Source organism: Lutzomyia longipalpis, chromosome 3 (genome assembly GCF_024334085.1).
Source record: "Lutzomyia longipalpis isolate SR_M1_2022 chromosome 3, ASM2433408v1".
Taxonomy (NCBI): Eukaryota; Metazoa; Arthropoda; class Insecta; order Diptera; family Psychodidae; genus Lutzomyia; species Lutzomyia longipalpis.
The window spans coordinates 14,007,380-14,032,385 of record NC_074709.1 but is presented as its reverse complement, the minus strand read 5'-3'; the positions used below and the strand labels follow the sequence as shown (position 1 = coordinate 14,032,385).

Below are 25,006 nucleotides of genomic sequence, written 5' to 3'. Positions count from 1 at the left end.
TAATAGGGGAAAATTTTTGAGAAAATAATTTGAGTCTATCAGACAACGTGGTCGCGATTCTGTTAAAATTCTTTCCTTACAATTCGCCAGTGTTAAAATTTTCGGTATTCTAGAGAAATATCTTGTAAAATTTTAACAGTTTGTTTCTTGTATCGTATTTTTTAAGGAAAATTGCTTTTCATGGCAATTTATTAATAAAAGAAAAGATTTTTGACAGAATCGACCCCAACATTTTATTCTTTTTCCTTAATCCAGATGCTCATGAAATTTTGAAATTGTCTATAAAAGACTTTTTTTTATCAAAATTCTTAAAATTTTAACCAAAAGGTTCAAAAAATCTTCCTTGTGAAAATAAAAACATTTTAAGCTATTTTTTTGTGCCCAAAGTCAACGAAAACTGCTACAAAACTAATTATAAAATCTACGCCCTATTTTGGAGTAAAAATTATAATGTCTCGCCTTTTTTAATGCATACAATTTGATGTACTTTCTTCAAGAAATAAGAAAATGAAGAGTGACTCCCGAATCAAGAGAGAGGACTATTGTTTCCCGACAAGTACGATCCACAAGGATGCATTCCCTATAGCTGGGATGATGTTTACCTGCCCCATTTATTAAGTTGAGAATTTCCAACTCTCCCTGTTTTTAATTACATTTCCATTAATTTTGTAGAAGAGAAAATCTTTCTGGCACAATTAAATCTAAATTCATCTTGTCGGATATAAATTGAATTACCAGTGAAATCGTCACGATAATGTTTCTTCCTATACCTTCTCCTCTTATGTACCTTACTAGCTGTCTACCTTTTGCTCTCAATTCCTCTGGGATACCCGTGTCCGTGCTTTGTGGCCTAATGGATCTCTCAAGGGGAGAGGTCTGTATGTGGGAGGAATATGTTTGCTAAAAAAAGAATTTATCTAACCATACAGGTATGGCCGTGAGTATGCTGATCCCTATATTGGCCATGGAATAGGACCAGTACCAGGCTATGGGGTAAGACTTTGTGTGTCCTTTTTTTGTTTTTCTTAATTTCAGCTCTTTGCGGAAAACGTGACTCCGTGGATTTTCTTTACATTTTCTTTTCCAGGTTTTTTTTTTCAACAAAAAATAAATAAAATAAAATTCTATTGGGTTGTTTCGTTTTATTTTCTTCCAGATGTATCGCAGTGGCTACAATCGCTTTGCCCCATACTAATTATTTCCTACAAGAAGTGGAGGTGTGAATTGTCCCGAAATTCATTAAGCAAAGGAATGAATAACCAAAAAAGGATGGTTCAATCCATGACAAAAAAGAATCCATAGTGACACTCTTGATGAAAAAAAATCTCATTTTTCTAATTGCAACATACAAAAAAAACAAACAACGTGATTTGGCACAAAATGAACAAAATAAAGTAATGTGAATGTGAAGAATAGGGAAGAAATTTTGGGATTAAGAACCAAAAGAACAAGGAAACACACAATTATTGATGCAGAAAAAGATAAATTTCCATTTTTAGCAGCTTAGATCTGATTGTAAGAAGATAAATCTCGTATCTGATTTAAGAATGGATCCACAATTTTTTTTGGTATGTGGATTCAATATTTTTTCTTTTACTTTTTTTCGTATAGATTTAAACAAAAAAAATGAAAAATTATTATAAAATATGCATAAAATGTAGAGCAAAAAAATATTCTTAGATTTAGGGAATTATCAGTGTAATTTGTAAAAGTTCAGACAGTTATAAAAACAAGTCTCCATCAGTGAAAGTAAAAAAAAAGGAGAAGAAATTGTGCAACTACAAACTAATAGCACAATATTATCTCAAATTCTTATGTCGCTCAAACAGCCAAAGGTAGAAGTTTTTTTTAATAGTCAAGATGGGCAGCTTTTTTATGAGAAGTTTTCTCTCAGAAAAAAAATAATTTAAACTTATTTTTTTATTATAAAATTATTGGTTTCCTTTAACAGACTCTACGCTTAAAAGCATTGTAAATACTCAGTGAGAAGAAGCAACGCAGAAATGATCTTTTTTATTATTTAGAAAAAAATCTTTTATTTAGTTTCCTTTTTCAATCTCTCTAGCGACATTGTGTCGCGAAGAAAAAAAGAATACAAATCAATTGTTAAGACAGAGCACAGATTTTTATTTATATATTATGTTTTGTAGAGAATCATTGTAATTTTTTTAATATAAACTTTTATGAGTTTTATGTGGTCTGGTTGGGAGTAAAGAAAGGCTGGGATTAACATATGTTTTTCTGTAGGAGCACAAAGTTAAAGGATTTTTTTTCAAAAGACCTTGGAAGGAAAAGCACAAGAATGATTACCTCATTTTAATTCAACGTATTTTTTTCTTTATTGGACATTTTAGAGATACTGAAAGGAAAAGGGTTTGTAGAAAATTCAATTTTAAATAACTGTAACAATTTTGACGTTCTATTTTTTCAACTGTCAAATTATATGTCAATTTTTTTTCCCAAACTGTCTTCAAAGTTCTTTTCTCTTTAGAATTTTTGAAAGATGCTTTTTTTTAAGTCTTAAGATTTATAATATATTTTAAAGTTTTCCAACGTCTATCTTCAAGCTTCTTTCGTCTTTAGAATCTTTTAGAAGAATGTTATTTCTTTATTTAAAAATATCCTTTTACACTTTGATAACTGTCAGAGTTTTGACAGATATTGAAAAGAGTGTCAATAGAAAAATGCGCGAAACACATTTTTTTTAAATAACAATCATTTCTTTTTTGTCTTAAAAAACAATTTTATAAAAAGCTTTCTACAAACAACTTTTTTCTTTCACTTAAAAAGAACTACATGCAAACCCGTGTTTCCTACTTTTGTGAGTAAATAATAAATTAAAAAAATAAAATTCAAATAGTATTGAAAATTTGCATATCTGATAAATCTTACGGGGAGAAAAAAATAATGATTTAAGTAAATATTGTGAAAAGAAAAAAAACTATTAATATTAGTGAGTTATGTCACATAAAAACTATAAATATTCGTAGTAAGGTTCCCAATTAAATTGAAATATAAGCAAAACAACAAAAAGAAATCACTAAAGAAAGATGATGAAAAATAGTCAAATGGAGTGAGAATTTGAGCGATTTATTCGCTTGAATTCTTTTCTTCCGACATTATAAATTTAACAAGAAAGAAAAAAGTAATACCATGTAGTTATTTGTGTCCAAAAAAAGAACAAACAGCTTCATTTGCTGAGGTCTTCCCAAAAAAAGAGAGAATAAAAGAAGAAGAACAAACTAAGGAAAAAAAAGATTGCAAAAAAGCACAGGAAAGAAAATTTCTTTATAGCCAAGAGAGCGAGATTCCTATAGAAAAAAAACCTTTCCTCTTAAATGATAATTTTACTACCTATATATATAGCCATTCTATTCATAAAAAGGAAGAACGTGGTGGAAAAATATAGCGATAAAAGAAGAAAAAAATTACAAGTCTCTGTAGAAAATAAGAAACAAATGAGTACGAAAGGGGATTTTTAAGGTGAAGCCCAAATCTAATATTTAAAACATTGATATTCAATGTTAAAAAAAAAGAAATAAAAATAATTGAAAAAAAAAAACAGTAAAAAAAAACAAAGTGAGAAAGGTTAGATTGTAAGAACCCCATTGTCTCTCGAGTTTTAGAAGAAACAACCACAAATTTAAAGACTTTCTGGCTCTCTAAAGAAAAAAAATAATTAGAAAAAGTAAAGAATTAATTTTAATCGTGAACAAAATAGAAGAGAAAAAAGTGATTAAGGTATAAATTTTATTAATAGATTTAAATGCTCAATTGTTCAATTAATCATCACAATATTTCATAAAAAAAATAGAAGATATTTTTTAGGTCGATAAGTTTTATGGGAGGGCGCGTGAATAAATTTCAAGAAAAGATTATGATATTACAAAAAAAAAAGAATATTTTTTAAAGGGCAAAAAAACCAGTGTAAAGGTAACTTTTACAAGCGTATAGAGCGTCTTCTGAGCCATATTAAGCAAGAGAGAAAGAGTGTGAAAAAAAGGAATTAGTAATGTAGGAACTTGAGGAAGAAATACAAAAAGAAAAAAATTGTAAAATATATTTTAGAGAGAAAGCCACATTCAAGCTAAAGTAAAAAAAAAGAATGATGACAAAAAATACTCAATTATTTTAAATTGATAAACGATAGCAGTAGAAAAGATAAATAAAAATAAATCCAATTTGGACTTACTAAATTTAAAAATCTCACATCATGACCTTTTTTTGACGAACCATTTTCTCTTTTCTCCCCATCGGGAGAAAAGATGGTGTGGAAAAAATTCAACTTATGAATTTATGTGAGGAACCATTTAAGAAATTTACACAACTATTAAAAAAACAAATATTATAATATACTCAGAATTGACAAAAAAGATAAAGGATTTAGAAAGTAGAAAAGTAAATTTAAAAACAAAAATATAAAAATTAGCCGAAAAGCAGCATAAAATATCCAAAAAAGATAAAAGAAAGTGATGAATAAAATCATTTTCTTTTTAAACTTTTTTTTAGTAGTGAGCTCAAATATTTATTTGACAAAAAATCCCCTTTTTCAAATGACTTTCAATGAGTTTCCCCGGGGGTCACACACAGTGATCTCCAATGGGTCTCATTTCGCCAAATATATAGATAACTCTTCCCCCTTTATGCGGGGAAAATATTTTAAGATGAATTACATGAGAAAATATCTTACAATTGTTTTACTATTTTAATTAAATGTGACGCTATATATTAGACTACAAAAATACTTATAGTAATGTTTTTGTAATAAAAAGTGTATCAAAATGGATTTGCATTCGAGTTTTTATCTCCATTATTTCATCCTTTTATTACACTCATTTCTGCGAAATTTATTTCCGAACAATTTGAAGATTTTGCATAAAAATTCTGTGAATTTTTAGTTGATTGGAAAGAACTAAAACAAAGGTTTTCTTCAAATTTTTTTTTTATTTCTGTAAACATTTAGAAAAGCTTCGGGTCTAATTTGATGTAGATTGAATATGAGCAACCTATATTTTAGCTGTTTTTAATGTACATTTTTGTTTTATTTTTCAAAAATTCCGTTTTTTACCATTAACTTAGAACTGATTTTTAAATTGTGTAATTACAAAAATATCTTTAAGAATTTTTATGAGAAAATTCTGCCTAGAATTTTATCAACGAGAATGCACTTGTAGAAATCTCCAGATATTTGACATTTTCCCTGACCGATATTTCCTTCGCAACTTTCAACAAATGATTGTATTTCATCTGGAAGGATAAATAGTCCGAGTCTTTGTCTGAAATTATCCATTTGGAAGGCACCGTCGGGATTGATTAGGTCCAGCCTCTTGCTTATGCAGTCAGCTACACAGTTTATAACTGGAGTAATCCCCGAAATGTCGCCATTTTGCAAAGCAGGAATATTTATTTTTCCCAAGTCGATTTCCGATGAACAAGGAAGTAAGTAGTCGGTTATTGCCTTCTTGATCACTTCTTGAGCCTGTTTCGAGGCAGAATGATTGGAGTTTATTTGATTCAATTTGTTAAATCAAGCCTTTAATTTGAAAAGAAATCAACACTTACATTAGTTCCAGGAGCTACTAAAAAGCAAGAGACGATAAGGACGAAATAAACTGTCTTCATTCTGATAAAAGTTATAAAATTCACTTTTTATTAATACACGATGTTCTGTTGAACTGACTGCCGAATGTGAACTACATTCTAAAGCAAGATTATCTCCAGCTTATATAGTGATAATCTACCGAAGTTTTTATAATTAGGAAATTACCTTAAAAGCGTGTGAAATTTTTTGGTTGTAAAGAAAAGTATCCAACTGACTGAGGCTAAGATTCTATATAAAATAATATAATCATCATGGTCAAGGAAAATCTTTCTAATAAAAAAAAGTTAAATAAAAAGGTAAGATAAAAGTAATTCAGTCAATTGTCGTCAATAAATCATTCTGACTCATTCACTAATTTCTTGTTAAATACACTAAAAGAGGAGAAAATGTAAATTTAATAATTACTAAAAGCTTGATCTTTAGAAAAACTAATGAATGAGTCTGTGTTTTTGTATATTACATTTTGGAAGAATATTTCATAAGTATGTAAGTTATTAAATCATTAACAGACTTAACAGATTTCCCTTCGAAAACAAGCAACTCGATCATTTTAAATCAACAAAGGACGCTCATATAATTCTCTAAAACTAACTCATTTGAGTTAATTAAAACACAACTAAAGAATGATACAAATGGCGGCGGTGGGCCTTGACGGGCCACGAGATTTGTCAAAAAATGTAAACAATCAGTTTGGCGCGCATTTTGCCGATCTTGCCGATCTCACGCGATTTTTTTCTTCACGTGAATTTGCTTTTGTTTTCCCTATTTTTCGGCAATTTTCACGGGTTTTTCACGACATATGAATAAAAAACCATTAGTGTGGTTATTGTTCTGTGTCGTGTAAAAGTGAAAAGTGGGAAAATTGGTGAAAAACAGGTGAAATTCGCGTGAAATATCTCATGGCCCGGGGAAAAATCTCAAGGCCCGTGACAAAATTGCCGTAAATGTCCTAAAAATGCGGCTCTTCAAAGCTCCACACATGTTTGCCGTGCAATGAAGTGTCGTGAGAAGCGCCCCTCAGGAATTTATGGGCCGTGGGGCCACGAGAATGGAGAATTTTCCTTCAAGTGGGCATTCCCGGAATGAGGTTATGTCACTGCGAGATTTTTGTTGGGGAAAAAGCCGCAAAAATTACATCTCTAAACAATTTGGGGCACTCTAATCAGTCCCATTAGAGACTTTTTACAGGACTGCGCAAGAATTTTTCTGGAAAAGCGTTTGTGAAAATGGAGATATTGCGCGAAAAATTTTAAACTATTCATTGTTTGGTTGTCCCAGATGTACGGGCTGATTCTCACGCATTTTATTGTGTGAGTTTAATCCCTGAAGATATGGGACAATCCAATGAAATATTTCTATTATAAAAAACACGAAACATAATGTTGAGTTTCTGCTTATATTGGCTAGGGAGCGTTACGGACGCTAAAGAGTTAGCAAAAAAAAACCGCGAAAAATATTTTCGTTTCTGGATTTTGTAGTGGTGTGAGCGGTGTGAGTGTGGAACGTGTGGAATTTACCACTACAATAGAAGAAGATAATAATTATCTACAATAAAGAAATTGGAAAGGACATTACGCATAATGTATGAGAAAATTTTACAAAAAAAAAATTCTGAATAAGCTTAAAAAAATGAGAATAAATAAAACACACAATGTTTTTTTCCATATATTTATTTATCATATAATAGAGAATTGTGATTCATAAATATATAATGCATGCCCTTCATTTATCAATAACTGCATGAATTTTCTCATCAAATTTATAAATTTCATAAGCACATTCATCCATAATAGTACAATATTTTTTTTCGTCATTTAAATAGTTTTTTTTTATTTTAAAAATTTTCTTTTAGTAATTTCTGGCGGGCTCATTTTTTCAAATTATTTCCTTTTTCTCTGCAATCTCTGCTGGAGCTTTAATTATTATGATTTTTTTTATTTGAAAACTTAAAAAAAATTATCTTCTGTGATTCTCCCTATTACACTCTCGCCCATTGAGAATTTTTGGACTTTTTTTTTTGAAATTGTGGATTTTTTTCTTGCGTGTGCGTTTATTGTCACCTGATCTTTCAATACATTTTTGCTGCTTTGCCACGATTTGCATTTTGCTGTTTAAAACTATTCTTCAAAGTCCAGGCATTAAATTGAAGCTAAAACACACGGGCGCATTTCTAATACTTTTGCATTCATTTTTTTTTCTTGCAATAATTTCTTCCTAATTAATTTATGAAAAATTTACTTTTCTGTGAAAGAGGCAGACGCGTTGATTAAAAAATGTTATTCTCTTTCAAATCTACGATAAGTGTTGTTTTTCATTAAATGGTCTTGTAAAATGTAGAGTTATACAAAAAATAAAGGTAGAAAAATATATGCAGTCAATTGTAGAAATTTTTGGTCGCACTACTTCAATAATTTCTTCATGTTTTTTTTTACTTGTTTTTGCTTAATACTTTTAAAATATCGCTCTCTATCTTAGCTTTTTGATCAATATTTAGTCAAAAAAGTATGTGTGTGTGTGTTTGTTTGTGTGTATTTGAGAAATTTATGTTGATATCCTTGTTCTGATATGTTGGTATAAAAAGCCAATATAGGGTATGAGTGAGTTTTCTTTGCTAGCAAAAATTTTTTAATTCTTTTTCATTATATAAAAAGCTAGAATATTTTATTAATAATCTTTTTTCTTTCATTGAATATTCATTGTGTTTATGGTGTATATAAATGCTGATCAGATGTCATTGTATAAAATAGCTCATTGATTGTTTTCAAACTTGTCTTTGATTAAAAAACTGGCAATGATTCGTTTTTATCTTTTTTTCTTGTTTAAAGGTGTAAAAATTTTCTTTTGAGCTTTTGTGATTTTTTATTTTTCTTTTACAAAAATATTCTAAGTTTTCTTTACGTGTGATTTCTATTCTTTCGTCTCGTTTTCTATCACAAAAATAAATCTAATGCTTCTCTACGTCATCCATTTTTTTCAATGCCATTCCGCGCAATTTTTTTTTAATATTAAAGTGAAAAAATATTTTTATTCTCTTTAAAATTAAAAGGAAAATGAAATTTTAGATGATAGAGTATGGAAATATTTAAGTATTTTGGAATATGATTTTTTTCTTTTATTTAGAGATACTGGAATAGTGCTCGAGATGTCAAAAGTCAAGCATTTTAAAAGTTAGTGATTATATCGTAGTAATAGTGACATTAACTTAAAAAGTTTTGTAGGTAGTTTTTTTTTAAAGAATTTATTGAAATTACAATAAATTAATATGCTGATTATTTCTTCTTTTTCATTTTTTATTATGACAATAGGCTGACACCGAAAGCACACAATAATTTGCAAAATTGGTTCGTTTTTTTTTTTCTTCTTCTTTATCATCATTTTTTTTTCATTAATAATAACTTTCAATGCAGTTTTAATAGGCTTTCTTTAATAGAGGTTCACATGGAAACCGTTTTAAGTTTTCACTTTACAATATTCTTTGTTGATTGATCTCGTAAGATTTTGAGAATAATTATAAGTAGTTAATTATGGATAGCGCATAAGGTTCTATTTTATAGTTTATTAATATTTATATATATTTTTTTTAATAAATTGTAATCATTGTGTATTTATATCAACGAACGAATTGTGTAAGAACAATATTATTGTACAATATAAATGAATTAATTTTTTCTTCAATTTTTCAAATTTCTCTCATTTTTTCCCTTTTCTCGATTAATAATAAAACTAAATTCAACAAAAGCTTACAAAGTGATCATTCGTCTTTTTTCTTCTTTATTACCATCATCTTCCATTATGTTCACTCCCGTTCAATTTATTTATTTATGACACATTAAAAGCACAAAAGCACTTTTTATCTCCACATCTTCTTCATCAACTCCACTAACTTCTTCACTCTTAATCATTTATTTTTTTTGGAGCAGTTTGTAAATCTTTTTCTTTCTTTTTTTATTAAGTCTACATCATTAAAATATGCCTAAAAAAATATGCTGAAAACTACAGAAAATTTCTTACATAATTCGTCGGAAAATATTTTTAACGATTTTCATTTTTTTTCTACAAAATATTTTGATAAATGGATTTTCTTTTAAGGGTATGATTCTTACAAACCTTTTCTTTTTCACTTGCTGGATTGGTGGCCCTCAAGATTTTATCTTTTCACATTGGCTGAGTTTTTTTTTTGTTTTATTCAACATAAAAGAAAGAAATTTTTTTTATAATCCAGCAGGATCTTGGTGGTGCTTTGAGGGAGAGAGTGGGGGGGGGTATTGGTGGTGGTTTAAGATGCCAATTTGCATTCTAATGGCCATTAATTCAGCTTGATTGTTTTTCACTCTCAGTCGCTTCGCCATTTTCCTTTTCAGCTGCTTTAGCTTCACCCTCAGTGGCTTCCTTATCATTCGCTTCCTCCTTCTTTTCCGCCTCATTTTCGGGCTAATTTAAAAAAAAAATAAAATAATTTTGAGTTAGTTTGAATATTCTTAAATAAAAAAATCTTTTGAGTTTGCTCACTTTCTTCTCCTTGTCGCCATTCTTCTCCTCACTCGCTTCCTTCTTGGCCTTAGCTTTACCCTTGGCAGGAGTGGCAGGTTTGGGTTTGGGCTCCATGGCTGGATCAAGGACAATCTTGCCAATATTCTTGCGATCGTGCATCTTCTGCATGGCCTCGGCAACATCCTCGAGGGCCCAGGTGGAATCAATGGTGGGTTTAATCTTGCCATCCTTCCACAAATCAAAAATAGCTTCAATTGTATTCTTCACGTACTCCACCCCATCCTGCTGGTACAGCAAGTGTCGCAGATTGAAGCCAGCCAAGCTCTTATTCTCATCGAATAGCTTAATGGGTGACACCTTGTCCACTTGCCACCATGAACGGGCAACGCTGAAGAAACTCTTCGTTTCTCCCGTTACTACATTCGATGATCCGTACAAGATGTACTTGCCCATTGGCTTCAGTAGTGTGTAGCTCCTGTTGCACTCCTCACCGCAGAGGCAATCAAGGACAATGTCAACACCCTCTGGGGAGATTCTAAAGAAGAAAAGATAAAAAAAGTTTAATTTCTAAATTGAATTTAACATAAAATGGGTATTGCAAGTGTTGAACTTTTTAGACTGTCCTCCCCTATTTTTAATTTCTCTAATAAAATAGAGATTAATAGAGCTTTAACAGTGTTAGTTAATGCGATTTATAGCTTTGTCAGCACCCTGCATTGTTGATTCCAATTTTAATATGTACGTAAGTATACAAATTATTATTATAAACCATTCATCCGCAAAATCAATACATTACAAAATTTCAACTTAGTAGATACGCATAATAATTTGCTAATTTATATTCATTGTTGTTGTCAATCAATTTTCACCGCGCAAAGAAATATGATATCGCAATGGAAGCCACAAGCCAGGGAAATTTAATTTTATATCATGCTCTTCATTTACTCTGTACAAATTCTTCTTTTTTTTTGTATAACATTGTTTGAGCTACAAACACACGAATTAATGAATCACTTTCTGTACTTATGAGTAATATAATAATTTCACATTTTATATCGATTGTTGTTTCTCTTACGAATTTTTTTTCATCATCAATTTAAGCGGAAGATGCGTTGATAGGGAGAAGAAAAAATGTGTTGTGTGTGTAAATAGTAAAAGAATGTATCACATACAGAGGAATTGTTAAAAGAAGAATTCAGAAAATTGAATTGAAGCGATTGGGAGCAGGAAATTGGTGTCGAAATGTGAATCACTGCGCTCGTAAGATAAGAAACAACTCAAAGTATTTCTTTGAATAGCTATAAAAAAAAAATTTAAATGCTCTTATATTGAGAAAAATTCCACAGCAATTGTTTGTCAATGAAAAGAAAAACTTTTGCAGCTTTTAAGCGACGTTTCGCCTGATGTTTTTAGGTTTCTTCAGGCTCTGTGGGCACTGTGGGCACTGTGAATATTATTAATATATTTTTCTAAGAAATTAATTCAAGACACTTTTCTTCAACAGACTGTAGTCTAAATTGCGCGATATGCAAAGGAAACCCAAATAAATACATTTTTATCTACATACTTTGCTAGACTTTTTTTTGTTTTTTTTTTTATTTAAATAATATGTATATAAACGTTCAAGGTGATACTTTTCAATGTCAATGAGATAAATGCGTGGAAAGGGGAGAGAGAGATACAGCGAAAGAGCTAATAAAGCAATATAGTATGAAATACTTACTTGCGAACTTCATTTGTGTAATCTGACCCTCTTTCCAGGAGATGATCAATGAGACCACCCGCCTTGAGTGCTTCATGTTTGTTCTTAGAGCACACGCCAAAGACCTGCACATTGTCGATGGTTCGAGCCAGCTGCACAATTGCTTGACCCTGCAAGAAAAAAAAGTAGGAAAGGTGAGTTTGAAATTCAATTTTCCACGTTGAATGTTTAAATTTTAGATGAGACTACGCGAAGAGGGGCACGGGGATTGCTGTGGGTGGAAACAGGTGGTGTTCCGATGATTGTATATGCAAATGCAACCTGATATTGGCTACACGAATTTAGCATACAAATGCGCTCATCTTATAGTGGTGACGATGACCCAAATTAATTGGCTTTTTCACTTTTAATTCCCTTTATAATGAAAAAAATAAAATAAAATAAAATTCTCGCCATAATATTAGGTGATCACGAGACAATGGCTTATGTGCTGAGAGACCATTTGGGACGGAATTAAATTGGAAATGAGTGGGGGTGGCAGAGTAAGTGTGTAAGGTGGGGGACAAATTGTGGGGTTGATTGTAGCTTGTATATGCGGAGAAAGGGGTCGAGGTTCAGCACCCCCCCTGCCCATGTGCAATAAGGAAAAGTACATGAAAAAACGGGGAATGGGGGGAGGGCAAGTTTTAGGTTGGTATATTGGCAGGAGGGCTAAAATAGAACACAAACTAAATGTATTCTTATCGTGGCGCCCGTCTGTCTGTCTCTGCTTACGTGCGAACTTCCACCCCGCGGTAAACTTACCCAGGAGGAGGTAATACACCTTGGGACATTTTGTTTAAATGCACACAAACAGTTTATTCAACCTCGTTCTATATTGTAGTAGAACAGCGAGAGAGAAAAAAGGTCAGATATAAAGAACCTATAGTGCATGTAGTGGAAGTGATTCTTGTTGAAGAGTTTTTTTGTAGGATTGTTCAATAAAGATTTCTTTGGGATCTTACATGCTAATAAAATATAAAAAATACTCGAGTAAGAAGATCTTTGATTTAACCCAAAAATGGCCAAGAAAATTGTTGAAATTTTCGCAAAATCTGATTGGAATTAGCAATAGAGATTCAATAAAAAGATTTAGCTTTAGATTTTCTTATATTGGACAGTTAACCCATTTCATTCGACTCTTAGAACTTTTCTGAAACTTTCTGAAATACAAATGAGATAGATGGTTCAATAATAAATCTCAAATCAACAACTAAAATTTATTAAAATTAATAGTTTGTCTTAAAACAATTTCAAACCATCCCCTTAAGCTTTAAACTTCAAAGCAATAGCTGTGATTGCAAAAAAAAAGAAAGTTTATTAATTTGAGGGCTTTTACTGTGGGAGGTAAAAAAGAAAAAATGAAGAGAAAGGGGAGGGTACTCTATTGGGCATACTGACGAGCTCTCTTCATGTCAAAGGCAAAAATAATTGTATAAATGAAAGCATGAATATTTGACACGACACAATTTTGCATTAAAACTGTGCATATGCTCACCGTATATGCGAGGGAAACAGATTGCGCGCTGTAATATTGGTCTTGTATTTTATCAGCTATCATTATGCTTCATATACACCACCCACCCCCCTTCCAACCGTCATATTTTAGCATTGACAATTTGCGTGAGTGGCGATCATATTTGTGGTCTCGGTGCGCGCGGGTACAAAAAAAAGAATCAATAAATGGATGAATAAAAAAAAAACAAAGAGAACTTACCACACCACCACCGGCTGAATGGAGTAGAAGACTCTTCCCTGACTTGATTGATGCCAAATCAAAGAGTAGAATGTATGCCACGACGTAGTTAATGGCAATGGCTGCAGCATCCGCAAAGGACATCTCATCGGGAATGTGATAGACATACTTAGCGGGGACGGTGACAAGTTCAGCCCATGCCTTGAATTCAGGAAGGGCCACCACGCGATCTCCCACCTATCACGGGCAAAAAAAAATAAAAATTTCATTTGGAGAAAAAAAATTATGATGGGAAAATCAATAGAAAATCGGGAGAAATGTCCCGACAACCAGACGTTATAGTATAGTTACCTACCTTAAAGTTCTCAACACCCTCACCAACTGCTTCCACTTCACCAGCACACTCGAGTCCTAGAATACAGGGGGTCTTGGGGGGTGAATCAATAGCACCCAGACGTACCATTAAATCCTGGAAGTTCAATCCACTGCAAAAGAATGGAAAAAAACAACTTCAGTCAGACACGAGTGCATCTCAACAGAGTATTTTCTACATTATTCTTCTTATTCTCCATTTTTTTTATGGATTATCGGCAGGAATTTATATTAATCATGATAGAATAAACGTTTAAATTCCTAAATTGAAAAAAAATAAAAGAATAATTCTATAAAATTTCAAGAGAAAATAGTCATGTAAATATTTTCTTTTGACTAACATTTCCCGTGCGGAGAACATCTCTTTTGCATTAGCAGAAAATCCAGAAAATCACAAATGTATATTTTCAATGGAGGATTTATATTTCCATAAAAAGGATGCTAAAAAAAATGTATTGCTGTTCAACATAAATGTCAATCATTTTCCATCTTCTTTTGCATTTGAAATTTTTCATCTTCAGAGATAAAGAAAAAAAATTAAAAACTCTCGAAGATGTAAAAAATATATCTCGAAAAAGATATGCAGCGAGAAATCCTCACTTGAAATGTGAACTCTCAAGTACAAGGCAGTTTTTTTTTACTTCACCAGATACACACAAGATTTATTTATTTACATCGCATCAAGAGAAAACCACATTACTCATCTCCATGGGGAGGGGGTTTGGTGGTAAAGTGGATTAGTCAGAGTTTTGAAGGAGATTTTTCTAATACTTTTTGATTAGATCGAAAAGTTTCCGCTGGTGTATCGATTAAGGGTCCCCACTACACGATATGAGCAATTATTCATCTTTTTTTTCCTCCGAAGAAATTGCAAGCATATCTTGAGTGCAATCACATTTAATATCAACAATAAATACAGTCATTGTTGGGATGATTAATCGGCGATGAGAGGATGTATCGATGGAAAACTGGGTGAGGAAGAAAATACTACACTTGCGTGCTTAGGAAGTTTTCTTCGCAGTTTCCTCTCACACTTTGTGCCCCCCTCTCGACAGTGTTCGTTCGTATATATTCCCTTCTTCTTATATACTATGTACACGCCATTATATACCTATAAATGCATGTATCAATGGGATGATTCAGAAATGGGATGGTACAAGGAAAAAGAGGTTGTATTGAAAGTTTTGAAAATTTCCTCGTAGAAAAATTCCCATAGAGAACATATTGAAAGCTTTTTTGAATTCTAAGAAAAATAAGTTCAGGGGTAAATTCGGTAAATTCTAACAAAAATCTTTTCTTTTCTTTTCTTACAATTCGTCAGTTAGGTAAGTATAATATTTTTGGTGATCTGAGAAAAATCTTATAGGATTTTGACATTTTGTTTCTACATTTAATCGTATTTTTGAAGGAAAATTACTTCTCCAGGGACTGTATTCTCTAAGAGTGAAAAACTCTCGTGATAAACTCCCGAAGGCTTTTTGCAAGGGAAAAGTGAGGAAAACTTTACGTGAGCTTAATCCTTTACGAAAAATAATGCATCTGTGATAAACTCCCGTAAAATTTTCCCGGTTTTCACATTTTTTTAAGCGCTAAAGCCTTCAGGAGTTTATTACGGGAGTTTTTCACTCTTAGTGAATGCATGTCCGTCCAAGCCTCTTCGGAGATCTTTCTGACTATTTTCCAGAACAACAAGTTCTTTATTTTTCTTTTCTAAAAAGACATTAAAATGATTTAAAAACACCAATGTGTCAAAATCTTACAGCAAATTTTCAATTGTTAGAAATCAGAATCTACCCTTCAGTCACTTCTGAGTTTTTTATTGAATAAAAATATCGAAAAAGAAGATAAAAATATGCAAAGTCGAGAATCGAACTTATATCACTTTGCAACGTCCATAGAGTTTCGCATAAAAGAACGTGTGCTACCATTTAAACAAAATCGAATTAACAATTTCTTTCAATTATTTAACAAATTGCAAATTTTTCAATAAGAATTCTTAAAGAAAATAATTTAGAAAGAATTTTTCTTTAAAATTTCAGAAAGAAAACTACCCCAAATGGAACATGTAGCATTGTCAAAAGTTTCAGTTCAACCAAACATGTTGCTGGAATTTTGTCTGTGGCTTCGCTCCTATCTTGTGTTCCTCAAGTGGGAAATTTTGTGTTTAGTCTGTCTCGATCGATAATTCTGACGCTATTTGCCGGGAAAAGTCTGTAGGCGTCTCGAAACCGTATGCGCGTATCCTTCCGCTTTTGCACCCAAATGACACACACTATATATAACATGAGATGGTGCTCTCTCTGTATCATGGTGCTATCTGTTGTGTGGATTTTCATTTAATGCTTGCTTTCCTTTTGGATGGAAAATTTCCCTCTGTGTATTGTACCAACACACATCCAACAAACATATAAAATAAGGAAAGAAAAGCGAGAGAGAAAAAAAAGAGGAAAAAACACCTTAACATCCTTCTTCGTGTGAGGATTATCTTTGACAGAGAGACATTTTGGGAGCTAAATAATTCACATTCTTACGTTCTTTATCCCAAATGATCTTTTACGAGACGACCATTGGGCGATGAAGAAAAGAAATCAAATTGGTCTTCTTTTGACATAACAACATCAATCCATATTAATGTTTCAATTACTGCAAATAAATCCAAATGATAAAATGCTTTGTATTGGAGCAATTTACTCTCACACAGCAATGGGAGACACTAGCCGCGTTATCTTCATGCCCGCGAGTCTCTGACTCAATGCACCATTAAATAGAATCAAGAAGATGTTGAGAAAAAAAAAACAAGAAGAAAGAATGAAAAATATGAAAAAGAGACGCGAAAAGGCGCGAGAGAGAGAAGAGAAAGAAAGTCAAGGGAGAGCAACCCAAAGCAAATGAATAATTGCACGACAATACTTTTTCATCCCAAGTAATTCATTTTTTTCTTCCATCTCTGCATCTTCTTTTCACAATAAATCTTTTAATTCTCTCTCCATTGCATGACTTTTGTTGGGATGTTTGCGACTCTGTGTTGAGTAGCGCAGATTACTTGTGGACAATCGAAAAGTGCAATGACATCAATTTGACCTTAGCCCTTGTGCTTATGGGGAGCATCATCTTGCACTCTCACAGTATTCTGTGCTTGCGCGCGATTCTTCTATATATATGTTATATGTATTGTCTGTGAGCATGTTTTATGATCCCATCATCTCACTTCTGAATCTCTTCTTCTGAAGCTCTCTCACACTCTTTTTGGTGCGCTTTTTTTATATCATCCACCACAAGGTGATTTGGCTAGACACAAGCTTTACATGCAGCTTATTTATGTTTATCTTCACAAAATCTGTCTCTCTCAATACGGAAGCAATGACTCATTGAATAGAGAAAAAAAATTTACAAAAACGTCGCTGCATAGGTAAAGAAAACCCCTCATATTGCCCTGTTTTTAGGACTCCCCTAAAAATGCGATAAACTTTGCAAGACCTCAAAGATCTAATTTCTTGGAAAAGTAAGATAATGTCAGAACCATTTGACCTTTTTCGGCTTCTTTTTATTCAAGAATTTGATCAGCATATCAATTTATCATTTTCCCACCCGGTGTGATGGCAAATGGATGAAATTGCACCATGAGAAGGATTTTTCCATCCCACCACCATCACATTTTATCCCCTAAATGTATTCGGGGGTTTGGGGTTTGGGGAAAATCTCCCCCAAATGCTCTCACAGTGCGCGCACACATCATGAATTCCAACGACTTGGGTACGAGAGTCTTAGCACCCCCAACATCCTCCCAAAAGCATTTCTTGTGTGCGGGGGAGTGTTCCAGGAAAGAGAAAAATCATTGAATGTGTTGCGTGAAGTGGGGGTAGAAGTCAGTGGCAAATAAAAATGTTTTTCTCTTCTTGCGAAAATCCGCCCGAAAAGCCGCACTGCCTTATGGTGAATTTTTTTTTATTGAATGTAGGTCAATAAACTTAATATAATTTCACTAAACACTGTGCTTGTGATATTGTTCGCGGGGTTAGCAGAGAGAGCGAGGGAGAGGAAGAAAGAGTGCGAGGAGGTGGAAAAGAAAAATAAAGAAATTGATATAGCATCCCCCCATGTACATCAATTTCATGATCATATTGTGCCATTTATTGTTCGCATTGTTCGCATTTATTTCACGCTCAATAGCTCCATTTAATTCTTTATTTGGCCCAATGGAAGAGAGCAACAGTCAGTCTTGCGAATCGCTGCCAACCGAAAAAAAATCAAGCCGCGAGAGCTCTCTTTTCACATCCCATCCATTTGGTATTGTTAAGCCCAATCTTTTTGGCTAATGCATAGTCGCCAAAAGAGCTACAGAAAAAAAATTCACTATCTCTCCCCCTCATGGCTATTTTATGTTTTACCTTTCATTGCTTAGTTGGAGGTTTCACTGAATTTTTAATTAAAAAATAAATAAAATTGTGAGGTATCTCATGTGCGTGTGTGATTAAATTTTCACAGATATTTTGAGAGAGAAGTCGCAAATTTTTTAAACATAAATGTTTCATTTCCATTTAAAGAATTTAAAAATATGTTTAAATTAAAAATCACTTTCTCGTGTTTGTGCTAAAAAAAAACTATATTCAAAAAATTGATTTTATTTGAGAATAATTCAAATTTCTTTTTATTTTTCATTTTGATTTAAAACTGATTTATTAGGATTGTTTTAAAAAATCGATTTTCTTTATTTCCTTTCATTTCTTTTGCAATGTTTTCTTACACAGTCTGTAGGGAGATTGTTAGTTGTGTCAGTTCTTTTGGGACAGTGTCTACTTGGACACTGCTGCACATAGTTTCCTCTTAAGCCCATTTTTAATTGCCTCCTGTGTTGCGCCCTGTTATAAAAGGAAGGAATGGGGATGCCCACGATGGGCCAATGACTCAATAAAAATGAGTAAATTGAGTGTCTGGGTGGTGTGTTTGTGTGTGGAAAAAAAGGGAGGCCAAAGGAAAATTCAATAAGACTCTCCATGGATGCACAATAGTGTGGTGGAAGTGAGTGTCTCAAGTGCATTTATGATGCACCAGACTTTTCTTATTTCTTCACCCATCTTCACCATTTAAAAACCATTTTATCGCAAGCATCCGCTGAAGATGCAAAAATCCACTAATAAATTCTTCATTCTCTCTCCCTCTCACTTCTTCTTGCTCATTCCGTCCATCGTGCTAAGTCACTCAAAATCCCAGTCAAGATGTGCCCTGATAAACTCACCATATGTACAGTGCATTACATACATTACGTACATAATATGACATTTTAAGATAAAAATAAATAAACTTAACCCACGAGATATAGACTAAAATGCAAAGGAAATGATATAAAAGCTTTAAGAAAAAAAAAATAAAATAAATTTTCCAAAAGAAAAAAATCTCCGCGTGCCCCAAAGAAGCTGATTAGCGTGTTTTAGGAATAAAATACTGCGGTGTTTAGCCTACAATGTGGGTTTATAGTGTGTAGAGGAGAGCCCATATTATGTGTACGTAATATTTATACTGTAAAAATACAAAATGAACACGAAGGAAAAAAAATAACACTATATGCTTTCTGCTTGCAGCAAAATTAGGCGACGTGCACCGTCACGCTAAATGAAATGGAATGTTGTAGAAAAGAAAAACATTTTATTTTATATAGCGTCACACATTTTTTTCTCTCTCAAATCTCCTCTTTTTTTTACTCTTTTGCAATTGAAAAAAAAAAAAGATTTTTCCTCAATATTTGCCGCCAAAGAGAAAAATATGTATGTTAGTAAACAAGGCATAGAGAGAGAATTTAGAATGGCACTGACCACATTTTTTTCAGCTTTTAATTCTTATCAAAACGGCTAATTTTTGAGGAAATTATTTACGAAAAATTGCAAACAAGATTAAATGATATTTTGGCAAAAACTTTAATGTTTTTCGCTGCTTTTTTGCAAAGAATTCAAATAATTTGTAAACCTTGTAAACAGATTTAATATGGGCTGTTAAACCCACAAACACTACAATTTAGGCAGTTAATAGCCGTGAGGTTTTAGTTGCATTTTTTACAATGTATGATCCCACAACTTGAGTGATGTGGGTTCAAATCTAAGGAGATTCATTAAGCTTTTAACGATTTTTTTTTATCACAAATTTTAAAAACTTAATTTTAGCGACAATCTTTTACCACAAAGAGAGGGAAAAATTCATAATATTTGTACGATTCTTCAGCAAAATTTGTGATGGCTTTTGCATGATCCTGTCAATCAAAGCATGGCGCCTTTGGCTACCATCCAATTGACCCAACAAAATCAACAACTATGCACTTCCCCAACACATCCTCGAGCATAGATTTCAATGCCAAAGTAGCTTATCTTGTTTTTCTTCCTTCTCCCATTACTTGCTTTTATTGAATTCCATTATTGTTGGTTTATGTATTTTTTTTTACTCCCGACCAACTCATAAACGTAAATATACCATTAATTCTTCTCTCCCAAGAAGCCCAAAATATTGAGCCAAAGTAGTAGTGTAATAGTGATAAATGCAGTCAAGAGTTCCTGGACTCTATGATAAGATTTATGGGGTGGGAGAGAAAAAAATAGGAGCTATGTATATATGGCAACATTCATCATCAATCATTTAATTTAAGAGGGTTCATCCCGTCATCTCTAGCGTCCGCCTTGGTGGGAGATATGTGGTATATACATAGTGACTGTATGTGATAGAAGAAGAAGTCTTTCGTCATCTTCACAGCATAAAATCCACTTATGCTACTCATGGGGGGAATTCAATGAACAATTTATGTGAGAATTCCCCGGGATAGTAGAAAGAGGAGGGAGGGTTTGTGTGCGGCGAGAAGAGCTAATAGGCAAGAGAGACAAATTCCCGGATAATTGATGCGGACGATGGCTTTTACACACAAAAATTTGCCATAGTTCTTCAACTTCTTCGTCTTCTTCAACACATAAAATACATAATATTGTCTTTGCAAAATGGAATTCAAAAAGATGGAATGCCATCGCAGGGTAGTAGTGGAAAAAAAAGAGGTCCCGCTTGGAAGAGTCTCTCAACATGTGCCGACCACATGGTTTGCCCCGTTCTTCATCACCCAGACGCAGCGAAAGATTCTGATCTTAAATGAAAGCGACAGTTTTTTTTCTTTCAACCACATATACACTTCTTGAAAGTAAAATATCTCTTCACTTCTTCACCATCCATCTTTGGGCGCGTATACCCGGAGGCTAAGACCGCGTGTACTTTGGGCGAGGAAATTATAAATTCTATATACAATTTTCTATGTAATGAAGAGACTCACCATGATCTGACGCGGATAAGAACTTCACCAGCTTGGAGTGTTGGTTCGGGTTTCTTGAGAATCTTCACACCCTTGAAGCCACCGAAACCAGTGAGGACAACAGCACGCATCTCCTTTGGTGGCTCTTGTGGTGGCGTAGCTTCCTTCTCCTCCGTGGCAGCAGCCTTCTTCTCCGGACTCCCATTGGCTGCCTGTTGCTCCTCATTTGGCGTAGAGCTCGCATCGGGATTGGTACCCTCTGTTGGTGTCTTTTTGTCTGGCTGACTTGCAGCAGCAGGAGCTTCGGTGGTTTCTGTCATCTTCAACAAGGTCTTGTGCGCACGTGTACAGAAAACTCTAACGGAGACTTATTGATCGGAATGGAGATCCCAGACAAATTAACTTGGCGTCTTTTCGTGGGGGGATGTTTGTGATTAAAATAGCTGTTGAAAATATAGAAAAAAAGCATAAGGAGGATGTGAAAAAAGGAAGTGTTAATTAAATACAATTTCACAGAGTTTACTACATAAATAATTTCTCTCATTATTAATCTCGTTGGAGGGCATTTTATTGAATAACAAAAAAGTGGGATTTTATACGAACACTCCAGCTTCACTTTTTGTTGTTTTAATGGACAACGATGGGTGAAAGTTCATGAAATTCTATGGGAATTTGCAGTGAGAGTTATAATGCACCAGAGAAAATTATTACACTATTAAAATGATAAAATCCAATCAAGGTTCTTGAAAAAGATCACTGACTTTTCAGAATTACTAAATCTTATAAGGAAGATTAGTGGATGGAAAAAAAATCCTACGAAAGAAAAGGACCAGAATGGAAATCTTAATTTTAATTAAATTTTTTTTTTAACATTTTTACGAATTTGAGAAAATTAGTTCTTCTCAATGAAAATTCTTTCTTTTTTTTCATATTAAAAAAAATCCTTTGAGAAAAATCTCAGAGGATTTAATTTAGACCTCCAACTCTGCCCAAAAATTCAAACCAAGGAGGAATTCAAACTTCCTCTCAGATACAAAGTTAATTTTTAATTCATACCACGGATATGGATGAATTTTTCAAAGGAAAGGCGGACACACTGCATAAATATTTTAAAATGCTTGTAAATGACACCTTAAAACATTTTTTCTCTCTCTCACAAATATTTCATTTTAAAAACTCCATCAAATCTTATCTCAATCTCTCTCTCTCTCTCTGTCTGAAGAAAATGTTCTCAAATTGTTAAGGGTAGGGCAATAGGGAAAAAAACTATGTTATCCTGCACCTTTCACCCGAAACGAACACATGGAATATACGAGAGACTAAACAAATTGAAAAGGAATTTTTCTCAAGAAGGAGATGAGGAACACAAAAAATAAGTCCTCTCAGAAATGTGATTCATGTGCTGAATGAGAGGTAGATATATATGAGATTTTTCTGTAGCTGGATGAAAAATCAATACAGCTCACACATAGGGGAGACTGGGGGTGAAGTGAGTTAAAAGTTAATTATGCAAGTATGTTTAGTAAGTGGATACAAGAGTTTGAAAAAATCCTTTTAGTCTTGACTGTTTTAGGCTAATAAAGAAAAGGAGGTTATTCATTTTTAATCTCTTGTAAAGTCAGATGAAATAATTAAATAATAGCGAGGAACCCCAGATATATTCGGATATGGCCAAATCTTGGTCAATTCGATTGAAATCATTGAAATTATTATAAGAAAACTTTTTTATAATACAAAATTTTTGATCAAACGCGAGCTTTTATCAAAAAATATAACGTTTCCTTCTTTTAAATAATTAATTGAATAAGTTGCACTGGGCTGACATTTTTCTAATTGCCTCTTAAGCTATTCTTGAATGTTTTTATTTAAAAAAAATTTTTTTTTGTTCCTGGTGTAACGCTGCAATGACGTCATTGGATGCTAAAAATGAGTAAACTCCTTTTTTTTTTTAATAAATTGCAGGATTTTCAACATTGATTAAGAGAAAATTCTAAAATTTATTTAAATCAAAACTATAACGAGCCACTATACCCTAGACTCCCCTATTGTATTAATTTACCGATAATCCCGGGAGCTATAGGGGCTTGAAATATTTTGTGATTTGAAGAAATTGATGCATTTTGTGTAGATTTTGGTGGTTCACACAAATTCCCAAAAAAAAAAATCCATTTGGGAGACAACAATGAAATCAATCCCCCAGAATTGTACGGAATATGATGATGAAATGGGAAACTTGTCCTTCTCCGGCAATACTCAAACGGTTGGCACAGGGTGTGGCAGATGAAATTGCTATGTACATAGGTATGGGGAGGGAAAAAATCGCTACGATGCGTGTGTTGAACGTTGAGTTTGCTTGTGTGTGAATCACTGGGAATTTATTCCAACCAGAGAGGGTCAGAGTTTGAAGACTTTTCCGCCCTTTTTATTTGAATTAAAAAAAAACCTTGTGGGGAAAAAAAGGATTCTTCGTCTTGGTCAAGAAGAGATGCCAGACAATGTGAAAATTTTCTTCTTCTGGTTTGCGGGTACTTTGGTGGTGAACTCAGGAGGGAGGAGACAGGAAATGTAATCGATGCACAAACGCAAAATTATGGCCGGCGTCTACAAGCGTCTGCAATGCGCTTCCTTTTACAACTTTTTTTTCTGTTGTACAAAAACACATTTTTCACAACTTGAAAGCCAATTTTTCTTGCAAAAACATTTTTTTTCACCTTTTTTGTGTTAAAGAGAAATAATTCCAAAAATAGGAATGCTCATTTAGAGCTCCCTCACAAGAGGAGCCCCAAAATCATTCCCTAATGGGTAATTTTTGTGTTGCTGATGCGATGAGCAACAATCTCTGGAGATTTTTCTCAGAGACATAGCAAAAAGAATTATATGGGCACTTTCTTGTCCCTTCTTATGAAGTCTTTTGGGATGTGTGTGGAAGAGGTGACAAAGGATGGATCTATAAACCATCAAGAGAAAAAAATTCAACCATATGGTAGCAAATTCCTCCCAAACGACCGAAGGAAGAAGAAAAAAAATCCTTGCAAAGGACGAAGATGGGTGTGGGCGATTATTTTGCAAAAATAATATTTGGGTGGAAATGAAAAATTTTGAAGAAAAAGTGAAGGGAGGTCAGATGAAGCGTTAGAAATTCATCATAAAGGCGGGACTCACCATATGCCGCACTCAACAAAACTCAACGAGAAGCCGTGTGGAGTTTTATTTCTTCTTCCTTTTTAGCTGTGCTACCCTCTCTCCTTCCTTTCTATATCAAAATCACTTCCAGACGAATAAATTGCACGCCTAAAATGTCTTTTCGCTCTTACTTGTTTTTCCGCCAAAATATATCTTTTTCACTTTTTTTCCTTTGAAGAGGAATTTTCCACAAGAGAAATTTTAAAAATAATTTTTCCAAAACACTTTTTTTGAGCTTTGTGCTCAAGAAAAAAGTAACGGCTTTAGGCGCGCGGGTTTTAATCTCACAGAGGGTGGGATCGTTATAATTTGATTATTTTTTATTCAAATTTGGACACACTATTGGGGCTCTTTTTTCTCTCTTGAGCAAAGGCTCCTCTTGAGATTAAAATTTTATATTTTAAATGGGGAGAACAAACAACACACAATTTTTTTTTTGTAATCAACGAACTAAACTCTACGAAACTTCTTGGTGGAATGGAAGCTTCGACACAAAGAACTGGATTTTGCGTTAAAATTGATGCGCAAAGTTGGAGAGAGAGAGCAATAGTCGTTGGACGCGCGCTCTAGTGGAAGTCTCTTGTTGATCGAGCTCACACAGTAGGGTCGGCGGTTTTGTGTGCCTGAGGAAGCAAGCTATACATA

The 25,006-nt window shown here is 33.2% G+C and overlaps 4 protein-coding genes across 20 annotated transcripts in view; 1 reads left to right on the top strand and 3 right to left on the bottom strand.

Annotated features, from left to right (window-relative positions):
• The window catches only part of LOC129793191 (RNA binding protein fox-1 homolog 1-like), a 58,607-nt gene extending 53,821 nt beyond the window's left edge, over positions 1 to 4,786 (top strand). For all 17 annotated transcript variants that reach the window (XM_055832991.1, XM_055833008.1, XM_055833006.1 and 14 more), the window contains 2 exons: positions 930 to 993; positions 1,157 to 4,786. In XM_055832991.1, coding sequence (XP_055688966.1) covers positions 930 to 993; positions 1,157 to 1,195 — 103 coding nt within the window. In that variant the 3' untranslated portion in view covers positions 1,196 to 4,786. The remainder of the gene's footprint in view (positions 1 to 929; positions 994 to 1,156) is intronic.
• The window catches only part of LOC129793173 (uncharacterized), a 1,136,769-nt gene that overhangs the window by 209,172 nt on the left and 902,591 nt on the right, over positions 1 to 25,006 (bottom strand). The gene's annotated exons all lie outside the window — the stretch shown is intronic.
• Positions 4,986 to 5,622, bottom strand: LOC129791516 (uncharacterized). Its single transcript, XM_055829673.1, has 2 exons — positions 5,563 to 5,622; positions 4,986 to 5,479 (listed from the first exon to the last, which is right to left on the bottom strand). Exons 1-2 carry the CDS (start codon positions 5,620 to 5,622, stop codon positions 5,126 to 5,128), a joined length of 414 nt encoding a protein of 137 aa, XP_055685648.1. The 3' UTR covers positions 4,986 to 5,125.
• LOC129793197 (synaptic vesicle membrane protein VAT-1 homolog-like) lies at positions 9,005 to 24,927 on the bottom strand. Its single transcript, XM_055833011.1, has 7 exons — positions 24,341 to 24,927; positions 21,200 to 21,621; positions 13,886 to 14,015; positions 13,552 to 13,767; positions 11,817 to 11,965; positions 10,112 to 10,628; positions 9,005 to 10,033 (listed from the first exon to the last, which is right to left on the bottom strand). The coding sequence occupies exons 2-7, from the start codon at positions 21,496 to 21,498 to the stop codon at positions 9,914 to 9,916; spliced, it is 1,431 nt and encodes a 476-aa protein (XP_055688986.1). The 5' UTR covers positions 21,499 to 21,621; positions 24,341 to 24,927; the 3' UTR covers positions 9,005 to 9,913.

Excerpts from the sequence above, each read along its gene's own strand:
- LOC129793197 (XM_055833011.1), bottom strand. The coding sequence starts at position 21,498 with ATGACAGAAACCACCGAAGCTCCTGCTGCTGCAAGTCAGCCAGACAAA. Across the intron at positions 14,016-21,199 it reads CTTATCCGCGTCAGATCATG|TGGATTGAACTTCCAGGATT; the intron begins GTGAGTCTCTTC and ends ATTCTTTTGCAG. Across the intron at positions 13,768-13,885 it reads AGGGTGTTGAGAACTTTAAG|GTGGGAGATCGCGTGGTGGC; the intron begins GTAGGTAACTAT and ends TGCCCGTGATAG.
- LOC129791516 (XM_055829673.1), bottom strand. The coding sequence starts at position 5,622 with ATGAAGACAGTTTATTTCGTCCTTATCGTCTCTTGCTTTTTAGTAGCT. Across the intron at positions 5,480-5,562 it reads TAGTAGCTCCTGGAACTAAT|GCTCAAGAAGTGATCAAGAA; the intron begins GTAAGTGTTGAT and ends GCCTCGAAACAG.